Genomic DNA, 10,137 nt, shown 5'->3' with positions numbered 1-10,137 from the left:
GAGTCCTGGACGTCCGTGAAGCCAGCAGGAATCGACCTGTGGGCCCCAGAGCAGGTGAGTGCCAGCGTGCCCCCTGAACAAAATACACAGGGCAGCTCAAAAACACCCCCAAACAGGCTGAGCTCTGGTCAGTCGAGGGACCATGAGGATGAGGGCTTGTAACGCAGCACGTGAGCAGACCCCAGTCAGGGGCACACATTAGAATACAGACAAGGAGGGGCAGCAGAGACAGGGGAGCCCACCCGCACCTGCTGGCTTCCACTGCTCTGCTCCAGCGGCTGCCACCTTGCCCTATGCACAGCCTCTATGTGAGCTGAGCACACAGGAGGAGTGGCAAACAGAGGCTCCCCCCCAACAAGCCCCAGCCAGAGGGGGCTCCAATGGGAAGGCCTACCTGCAGGCTGGCCCCGCTATGGGGGTGGTGCACAGACCAGGGCACCCGTGGACACAGCGCTGGGCCAGAGTGGGAGACCCAACACCACATGCAAGGTGTGAACTGACTGGATTCTGGGTAAATTACTCCCATGTTTTGAGGACCACTGGAGAAATTTTAAGATAGGCTGCCTTTAAGATGGGTATTCCTACCCATCCTGTCGGCAGTGAAAGCACGAGTGCGTTGGGCCCTGCCTCACACCCCGTCAGACCACCAGATGGCAGGAGGGGCTGCTGGGCCCGGGGCACACAGGACCCATGTTCCCCTGCTCTGCTCCTGGGGACCAGGCACTCTGAGGGCCCTGCAGGGGGACCACCAGGTCAGGGGCCACCGGGCGCAGGGGAGGCAGTGGGCATGCCCATCAGGCCATGGCGGATGCCTAGGTACACTGGTGGGGTCCGCAGCTGTGGCCCCCAGACACGGACACGCTGGTGGAACTGAGATCCGCCACCCACACTGTAAGGCGTGAAGAGGGGCATGGTGGGCGACACCTGGGCGGCTGGGGGCGGAGCACAGCACCTCCACGCATCCTGCACCATGGCCTGTGTTGTGAGTCCCAGCAGCCGGCAGGCTTTCTCTCTGCCAGGTCCGCCCCAACCACCACAGGCTCCTGTATTACCAGAGGGACCAAACAGGAAAGCACAATGATGAACAGCTGAAGGCGGGCCACCATTATAATCAGTGTTATAAAAACACCGCCTTGGCCCCCGGCATGGCTCCCCCACCCAACCAGTTGGACCCAGCCCACTGTGGACATGTGAGTGGACCCTGAGACCAAACCCTTCACTCTCTGAGCCAGATGGGCTGTTCGGATGCGAGGAAGTACCTGTGTGTGTGAACACGGGCATGGCTGCTGTGGGACTGTGCCCATGTGTGCCTGCATGGATGCTCTGGCCATGTGATTCCTTCCCGTCCTTGGCCCCACCCCGGGGCCCCTCCGCCCCTGGCCACCGAGAGTGCTCTCCCCAAACCAAGGGTGGCCAAGCGGCAGACATGCCTATGCTTTTAGTTAGGACTCAGAGCCAGTGAGCCACACAGGGAACAGATGTGGGCATCAGGCGCTGTGGCCATGGTGGCTGTCTGGGGTGAACAGGGGGAGTGGGATCAGAGGGCAGGGTGATGCACCTGGGGATGACTCAGAGCCGAGGACGGAGCAGTGAGGACAGAGTAGCAAGGGGAACCAGCAGGCATGGCCTGACCCCGAGCCAGCTTGGGGAGGGCCCCTTGGGAGCCTCCCTGGGACAGCAGGTGCTGCTCCCACAGTAAAGGATACACCGTAGGCAACGTACTTCCAGTTATGTGGCAGGAAGGGAATGAAGATGCCAAAGTTGGCAACAGCCAAGATGAGGAATGTGGCCCAGGCCACCACCTGGAAGGAGTGCAGGGGCCTCGACCAGCCATTCACTCGGGACAGGTGGGGGGGTGAGGCCTGCTTGCCCCCGGCTTCTGGGACGACCCATCTCCAGCTCCTGCTGCACAAATCCATCTGCAAGGGGTGCAGACAGGTGTGCATGGATGCTTCCTGTGGCCTGTGTGGCAAGGGAACCCCAGGGCTGCCCACATCTTGAGGAATATGGTGGGTGGAGCCCTCCAGGGTGCCTGGGGAATCCCGCAATTTGCCCAGGCCACAGCAGCAAAGCACTGGTGCTAACACTCTGGAGGGTGTGAGGCCCACAGGGCCCAGGACCCAGGAGGGTACGCGCCAGGGACTCCAGTGCAGGCCTGGCCACGACCACCTCCAGAGATGAGTGTGGGCTTTGTTTACAAATGTGCACTGATGCATCAGGAACCCCATCATGTGCAGGAGGAAGACAGACACATCAGGATGAGGCCCTCATCCCTGGGGAAACCGACAATGAGTCTGCAGGAAAAGCAGACCCTTGTTGGTGTGACCATGTGACGCTTTCACCTGCCTGAAATCCTCAGAGAATCTTCCTGTAAGTTTCCCTTAAGGACAGAACAAGATACCACATCCCCAGAGAGTCGTACTATTCCTGCCACAGGACGAAGATCTGAGGACCGTGGGGCTTCTGGGGCCTCAGATGCTCTGGGGTCACTGGGGTTGAGCCCAGGGGCTGGGAGGGAGCTGTGGCCACGTCTGGCCAGGCAGCAGGCTGTCAGGATGGGTGAGCGACACAGCACAGCCACCACAGGTGGAGCCCTAAGACTTTGCTACAGGAGGGCAGAGGGTGGCTGCTGTCCATGGGCCAGCTGCCTCGTTCCTGGGCTGTGGGGCCAGGTGGGGCTTCCCTGGTCAGTGGGACCCTCAGGGGCCCATGGTGGGCATCCCACTGGGCCAGCAAGGCCAGAGCACTGGGCAGTGGGGTAGTACCCTGCATGACAGTGCGATTCCTGAGTAACCGCAACATTCAGACAGAAGCGCCAATCAACAGAAAGAACACTGCCAAGAACCAAACCCCGTGATGGAGAAGGTCAGCTCGAGAGAACGCGCAGACCTTGGGACAGGAAGGCAACGCCATGGCACTGACAGAAGAAATTCTAAGTGACATGAGAACAGAGGTAGAGACACCACTCATCCTGCAGAAGGAGCAAACGCGAGGATGTGGGTCAGCCCAGGGCTGCCCGCACTGGCACCCTGTCCTAAGGGCTCCCCAGGATGGAAATGTCACCATGACCAAGTGTGGAAGCCCCAAAGCTGCAACTGGTATTGCAATGTGTAAAATTTAAAAGAGTGATTCTTCAGGTTCTGAGAGCGGTTTGAACCTCAACAGACTCTGCCCAAGTGTCACGAGTGTGCAGTGGCCAAGCATGAGGTCTGGAGGGACACCAAGTCCCTGCTCCTCCAAGGGCTCCGGGAAGCTCCCACATCAGACCTGGAGGAGGCCCCGAGACCTCGGGAGGCACCGAGGGAAACGCACAGGGGCAAGTGCAGCCCAGGGTTGCAGGGGTCACGCCTGGACAGAAGCGGGCCGCGGTTGGAGCGCCACAGGAGGCGCACACTCACCCTCGATTCCCAGGAGCAGGCGGGGCAGGCGTGGCTGTAGTCAGTCCCCAGGGCTTCGCAGCTGCGTGGGCTCTGGCGGGCAAGGGTCCCCTCCCATGGCGGGCACTTCGCTCACACACACCTCTGTGCATGAAAAAAACACACGCTCTCCTCAACTCGTCTGACGTGTGTGCAAAAGGGGCAGAGCATCTCCTCTGCTCTGATCCTTACTTAGCTCATGGGGATCACACCAGTTCAAAACTTGCAAATGAACCCTAGGCTCGCAACAAATGTGGGACATCCTGTCTCCTGGGGTGTGAAGGGCACAGTTAACGTGGGCTCCACGTGCAGACAAGACACCCGAGAGGACACCACCCTCCCTGAACATGCATACGCCACACACACATCACATGCACACCACACACACAACACACTGTATGCAAACCACAGAAACATCCCAAACACACAACACATGCACCACAAATGCACACCACAGACACACAGGGTTTCTGGACCCATTTCTCTTCCTCCTCTTTCTCAGCCTATTTCCTTGGCCTGGAACTGCGCGCCCCATCCCCGCCAACAGCCAAGATCTTGATCTTGCGCCTGTCGTGGTGTCACTGTCTCTGGACAACCTCCCTGACACCCGCCAAATCTACTCCTGTAAATGCTGAAACTGATAGTCTGGACCCCGCCTGTGGGAAGAGGGGAGCATGACACCCCACTGGGTAGACCTGGTAGTGGGCTTGGGAAATGAGCCTTGCTAGGCCTGGGGCCCATTTTAGCCCATTTGGTTCCTAACATTTGTGTTTTGTCCTCCCTAAGGGTTCTAGCCTGTGTCCTGGTGTGCGATGCTCCCACAAGACTACTGTCACCTCCACGTCCCCAACACGAGCAAGGCAGACTTGCAGGAGCTTCGTGTAGGTGCCACTGTGCTGGTCCCCCCACTGTAGATGGGGGCAGGAGGCTGAAACTGCTCTTCCTATATCTCCTGTGTCCCCATCCCCAGGTGCAGACCCTGTCACACCGTGCTCCCCAGCACAGGGCATCCTGGGCACCCTGCCTACGTATTTATGACACTACAACCTGTGCAGATGTGACCTTCTGGACTCATCACCTAACAGGTCCTGCCAGCTTCTCAGTGGTTGCTTTGCTCTCTATCCCACCTGGGACGTGCAGAGCTTACACCTGCTTACGTTCCACAGTCAGAACAGAAGCTCAAGGCACCTACCCCCCCACCCCGGGAGCCAGAACCCACTCTGCGAGCCCCCGATCAGTGGTCCAGGCTGGACAGAAGAGCACGGGCCTCTCGCTTGGCCCAGACCCAGCTGAGGACCCCTGGTTGCCACGGCAGCAATGGAACCCGGGGAGGTGCCTCATAAAGCCAGGGCTGCCCCCCTCCCTGGAGCCCCCACTGCCTGCTGGGGGAGGGGCGGGGTGCAGAGACGGCATAGGGGCCCCCAACAGGGCGTGCTGGCAGGCAGCACCCGCAGGCGGGAGGCCTTCTACTTGGTCCCGAGTTCTGACTACAGCACCTCTCACGGCAGCCCCTCAGTGAACCAGCAGAAGGCTCCTGCCACCTCTTCTTTCAGTGGCAGGGGCCTTGATCCCAAGGCTCCTTGTGACGTCTGACCTGGTGGCTAAGTCTTCTCTAGGGGCCCAAACTCACATGCTCTGTCCAGGTCGGATCGGACACCACTGTTCCCAGTCTACCCCCTCAGGAGCCACAGAAGGGCCAACATGGGGGGGGGGGGCAAAGGGCACATGGACACCATGTGCCAGGAAGGGGTCCCTCCCAACGATGGCTCAGCACAGACGTCCCCTCCCCTGCCTCTTTCCTCAGGGTCTCAATCATCAAGAACAGGACATTTCCAGTGCCCATTTGGGTCCAAGGACCCCCCCCCCACAGCCTTCTCTGACCCTTCCCTGGTGGGGGAACAGCAGAGGCTCTATAGACCCCAGCATCACACACTTCCTGGGGAAAGCCACCTAAGCCAGGAGTGCTGAGCGGCTTCCCACAGGCAGTGTGTGGCCCTGCTGCCCGGCAACCATGGTGGTTGGGGTTTTTCTTCTCACCAGACAGCAGGGCCAGGCCCAAGATGGAAGAGAAGCCAGTGGGCAGGGCCAGGGCGGCCATGAGAGCCCTGCTGGGGTGCCTGGGGACTTCTCCTCTGGGCAGGGAGCTGGGCCACGCGGCTGGTGCTGAGGCCTACTTCTGGGCTGGGTCAGTCCCCCTCCACCCAGTCTGTGTTCACTCGGGCTTCTGCATCTTTACACTTGTGTCCCTCTGGTCCAACATTTCCCAAGGAGCAGAGTACGCATGCGGATGAGAGGGACGCTGATCCTGGCCACCTTGTGTGACCATGATGGGCAGGAAACAGGGCCCGAGATGAGAGGGCCTAGGGGGTGAGGGGGCTGGAGGCCAGGCTGCTGGCAGTGGGGAGAGTGGCCGCCCCCTGTGGGCCCTGCATACAGTACCTGCCCATGGGCAGACCACCAGGTCCCTGCAAGGGAGGAACCAGAGACCCATGCAGCTGGGCCTGCCGGCCACCACTATCCATACTGCTCCCAGGCCAGGCCAGTGCACCACCAGACACCTGGGTCTCAGAACCCTGAGCATCTGGCCAACAGCACAGGAGGGACTGTGGACGGTGGGAGGTGTCAGGAGTAACTGAACTGGTTGCTGGGAACTGGACATGAGGGCAGGGCACCCTCGAGTGTGGTCATTCCATGCACACTCATTTCTGGAAGGCCTGTCTCTGGCAGAGCATGCAAGTGTCAGCAGCAAGGCCACGGCTCCTATCTGCAGTGATGCATCGCTCTAGCTGCTGGAAAGTGCAGTCTGTACAGGGCCTAAAAGTGCTTTCCAGTAAATTAAGATGAGCAACATCTCTGCCTCTTGCACGGAACATGCTTCTCCAGATACACCTGTGTGCAGGCTGCCAGGCCCTCCCCAGGGGTTTTCCTGGGGCCTGTGACCTCTAGACCCAGTGCCCTGCACCTCAGCAAACCCTCAGGTGACTCGCCCTGGGATGTAACAGAGCCCTCAACTTTGTTTTCAAAAAAGGAACACAAGCAAATGTGCAGGGTGGTTAAGTTGGATATTGTTGCAGGAGAGACACGGGTAGAGGGAGGGGAGATGGTGAGTGTCACGAGTGGACACCGGCAACCTTTCATGACAAAGCTTTTTGCTGAAGGCACTGACCAGGAGCCTGCCAGGCTCCTCAAGCAGAGGGCCCAGGGAGGCAACCCAAGCCCCAGGTTCCCCCTTCATGGCTGTGACACCGCCAGCAGCAGCCTGAGCCCTGGCAGGGTCCATGGCAAGGACAGGGCATCCCTGGGCCCATGCTGACATACCCTACATGAAAGAACTTTGAAAACACTGTGCTAAGGAAAGGAAGCCAGGCACAAAAGGCCATGTAGCGCAGATTCCACTAAGACGAGATGCTCAGAACAGGAAAATTCATGGATGCCAAAGTGGACCAGTTGCCAGGGGCTCCAGGAGGGGATGAGAGTGGCCGCTAATGGGGATGGGGTTTCCTTTTGGGGTGATGGAAATATTCCAGAATTCAATAGTAGTGGTTGCACACAACATTGTGAATGTACCAGATGACGCTCAATTGCATATTTTAAAGTGGTCAGTGGTTAATTTAAGGTCACATGAATTTTACTGAAATAAAAAGATGGCTCAGTGGGCCCTCCTATCCCGGTCTTCCCTCCTGTGGGGCATGTGGCCTTCTGAGTAGCAGCCTGTGGCTCCCCAGGGGCCATGCCCAGACGGCAGGAATCCCCAGGTCGCCCTGCCCGATCTGCCCATCTGCAGCGCAGGCACATGTGATGAGGCCCTCGGGGTGGGGGGGCTGGTCCCTTCATGGGGGATGGGGCTCTGTGGCCTCCTACTGTCTCAGTAGGTCTCACAAAAACATACACCAGGGCCATGTCCCAGAGGCACAGTCGTGAACCCCAGCTGGGGGCCAGGGAGAGGAAAGGGCTCAGCAAGGCAACTCCAGCCTCTGAACCCAGGGCCAAACCTGCCCAGAACCTCACCTTCGGAGCCCTCGGGAAGGCAGAGCCCACCCGCAGACCCGCACCCTCCTGACCTTGTGGTGGCAGGCTGGCAGCTGACCACGGTTCACCCTCCAGCGGCTCGTTCCTTCACTGGCACTCTGCCACAGCTGCTTCCTGACACCTCGCTTGTGCTCCCTTTACCTCATGTCTGTGAGGGGCCCTGTGCACCCAGGGGCGCTCGGGGGCTGGGGCGCATGGCGCCACCCACTGCCTCAGTCATGCACACTCTCTCTCCCAGAACTGACTCACCCTGGGATGTAACAGAGCCCTCAACTTTGTTTTCAAAAAAGGAACACAAGCAAATGTGCAGGGTGGTCAAGTTGGATATTGTTGCAGGAGAGACATGGGCAGAGGGAGGGGAGATGGTGAGTGTCATGAGTGGACACCGGCAACCTTTCATGACAAAGCTTTTTGCTGAGAAGTCCCTCAGTAGCAGACACCCATGGTGCTACGAATAATTATACGCAATCACTCTGTGTATTTTATTGAGATCTCTGTTTTGCAAATGTAAACAGGCATCCAGTAAACACATCCAGAATAAAAAGGTCTATGGACACAGCACGTGGCCGTGGCCAGGAGGCAGTGTGGTCTTCCAGCAGAAGGCAGGCCTCGCCCGGCACAGGAGGAGGAGCACAGGGCCAGTCCCGGGCCGGGAAGGTGCGGGCCCCTAGGACCTGCCTCGGAGACGCGGGGGCACAGGGGGTGGGCAGGGCAGAGAGCACGTAGGAGTCCCGCTGTGGGCAGGTCCGCATCCCAGGGAGCACAGGCCAGTGCACAGACGGGCTTTACATTCTGCTCAAAGCTCAGACACGGACACCGGCTCAACCCCATGTGGCCGCACACCCTTCTGTGTGCTGCCCACTCTTCAGGGTTCATGGGGCTATGCACACAAACACTGGATCCGTGCGTGGCCGACATGGTACTAGAGACAACTCACCACCTCCCCAGGGCTGCTTCCCGCAAGCCAAAGGGGACAAAATGGAAGTCTTTGTCTCAGGACAAAAACTCTGTACATGCAAATAAAAAAAATTAAAAAATAATGGAAGACTATCTACAAGGCTAGCTCTTCGTAGAGGCTGCAGGTTCCGGAGACTGCAGAAACTCGTACGGGTCATGGGTCACCTCTGGCTGCTCCCCAACACTGAGGCGAGAAGGGCTTCCTGCAAGTGTGGGAAAGACGGGGCGCTCACACGATGGGTCTGCGCACACACCATGCACCAGACCCGTGGAAATGTGTCCTCGTGACTGTGGTCAGCCACAGAGCCATGGACCCTCCTCCTCCCACCCCCCACCTCAAGCTGATAAGCACCCCCTAACTGCCCAACATCAACAGGGGCTCAGCAGAGCTGGTGCTCGTATCTGAGAACTGAAACAGCAGCTCAGGGAGCTCACTGAGCAAATTCAAGAAGCCAGGAAGCAACACTTGGTTCCCTTCCTGGAGGAGCTGAAATCCTGGTGGCATCCATGCATCTGCCCAACCCGTCACCCTACTCGTTAAAGAGAGAAGGCCCCAGGCCAAGGCCACCTGCTCTCCCCACATCAGAGTCCTGGAGGAACAAAGCATTTCTCAACACCCTATTCTAGGACTAACAAGAACAGCAGAAGAAACCAACGTCCCCAAAGTTGAACTCAACATGCCTGTCAGTGTCCGGGGCCTGGTGCTTCCCTGTCCAAGGGCCCTGGGATGTGGCAGGAGCCAGGGCTCCTGACACAGGGACAACCAGCACCCCAAGGCCAAGACCACAACACCTAACACGGAGTACATTCCATTCAAAACACTGACCCTGTGTACTGCCTGACGAGGGAGACGTGGTTCAGAATCCCCGGAGACAGGGACGCCCTGCGGAGGGAGCAGGGCCTGCAGAGTTCTGGGGGCTTGACCCGCAGCCCGTGTGAGCACCCAAGTACCAGGATCTTCGGCCCCGCCCACCAGCGGCTCGGCTGCCCTCTTCCCAGATGATGCGCAACGCCTGTGGGCTGAGACAGACGCTGGGGCCTAGGGCTCCCTTACCCAGGTGGTGCTGGTCCCTGTCAGAGGGGGAGGTGTTGGACAGGGAGCTGAGGTTGGAGGACGGCCGGGAGCCCCCACGCTCTGCCTGTGCCTCGTGCAGGTCCTGCAGGAGCTTTGCTGTCTCATCCAAGTTCAGGTGGCCGTCGTCAGCATCCAGCTCCTTCTTCACTTTCCCTGTGCAAACACAGGACGACTGGATGCGGGGCTGCCAGCAGCCTTGGCTAGCACTGCACGCCAGCACCTGTGGCCTGTAACCATGTGCTCTCTCTCACTTCTATGCACGCTCAGGATGACAACCAATGTGCACGAAGCTGGGGGAGCACAGGGAAACCTGGAGGGCAGGGCAAGATCGCCAGAGTAGACGAGAACCAGGTGCCACGTCCAATCTGGGCCATCTCACACACACAGCTATAACCCACGCCCCGCTGAACCCCCCACCCCCCCACATAAACGAACAGGATGCAGGACAGTGTGTACTAGAGGCCTGAAAATGCCAGAATAGGCCACAGGCCAGAGCCGGGTGGGGACCCAGAGCCACGGGCAGTCTAAGAGCAGGTGAAGATGGGCTGCCTAAACACCTCCCAGGTCTGGCGGGAAGGGGACCTGTGTGTGCATGGGGAGGTTACAACCCCCGGAAATTCAAGAGCTCACACACGTCTGCAACACCTGTGGCCTATGTCT

The 10,137-nt window shown here is 59.1% G+C and overlaps 2 protein-coding genes and 1 long non-coding RNA gene across 11 annotated transcripts in view; 1 reads left to right on the top strand and 2 right to left on the bottom strand.

Annotated features, from left to right (window-relative positions):
* Nucleotides 1–1,919, bottom strand: part of ZDHHC11B (zDHHC palmitoyltransferase 11B (putative)) — a 43,755-nt gene extending 41,836 nt beyond the window's left edge. For all 5 annotated transcript variants that reach the window (XM_072807418.1, XM_072807415.1, XM_072807416.1 and 2 more), the window contains exon 1: nucleotides 1,707–1,919. In XM_072807418.1, the coding sequence (XP_072663519.1) occupies nucleotides 1,707–1,919 (213 nt within the window). The remainder of the gene's footprint in view (nucleotides 1–1,706) is intronic.
* A 1,479-nt stretch (nucleotides 1,920–3,398) lies between these two features.
* The window catches only part of BRD9 (bromodomain containing 9), a 28,537-nt gene continuing 21,798 nt past the window's right edge, over nucleotides 3,399–10,137 (bottom strand). For 3 of the 5 annotated variants that reach the window (XM_072807409.1, XM_072807411.1, XM_072807412.1), the window contains exons 15-16: nucleotides 9,457–9,630; nucleotides 7,904–8,605 (exon numbers count right to left, since the gene is read on the bottom strand). In XM_072807409.1, coding sequence (XP_072663510.1) covers nucleotides 8,505–8,605; nucleotides 9,457–9,630 — 275 coding nt within the window. In that variant the 3' untranslated portion in view covers nucleotides 7,904–8,504. Of the gene's footprint in view, nucleotides 3,522–7,903; nucleotides 8,606–9,456; nucleotides 9,705–10,137 lie in introns of those variants that run through there. The other 2 variants (XM_072807410.1, XR_012021726.1) reach the window with 2 other exon arrangements.
* On the top strand, nucleotides 3,628–8,435 carry LOC140621986 (uncharacterized). The gene is made up of 2 exons (XR_012021730.1): nucleotides 3,628–4,297; nucleotides 4,387–8,435. It is a non-coding gene; the product is annotated as an uncharacterized lncRNA (long non-coding RNA).

The sequence above is a fragment of the Canis lupus genome, chromosome 31 (assembly GCF_048164855.1).
Source record: "Canis lupus baileyi chromosome 31, mCanLup2.hap1, whole genome shotgun sequence".
NCBI classification, from domain to species: domain Eukaryota; kingdom Metazoa; phylum Chordata; class Mammalia; order Carnivora; family Canidae; genus Canis; species Canis lupus.
This window is presented reverse-complemented; position numbering and strand designations above follow the sequence as displayed.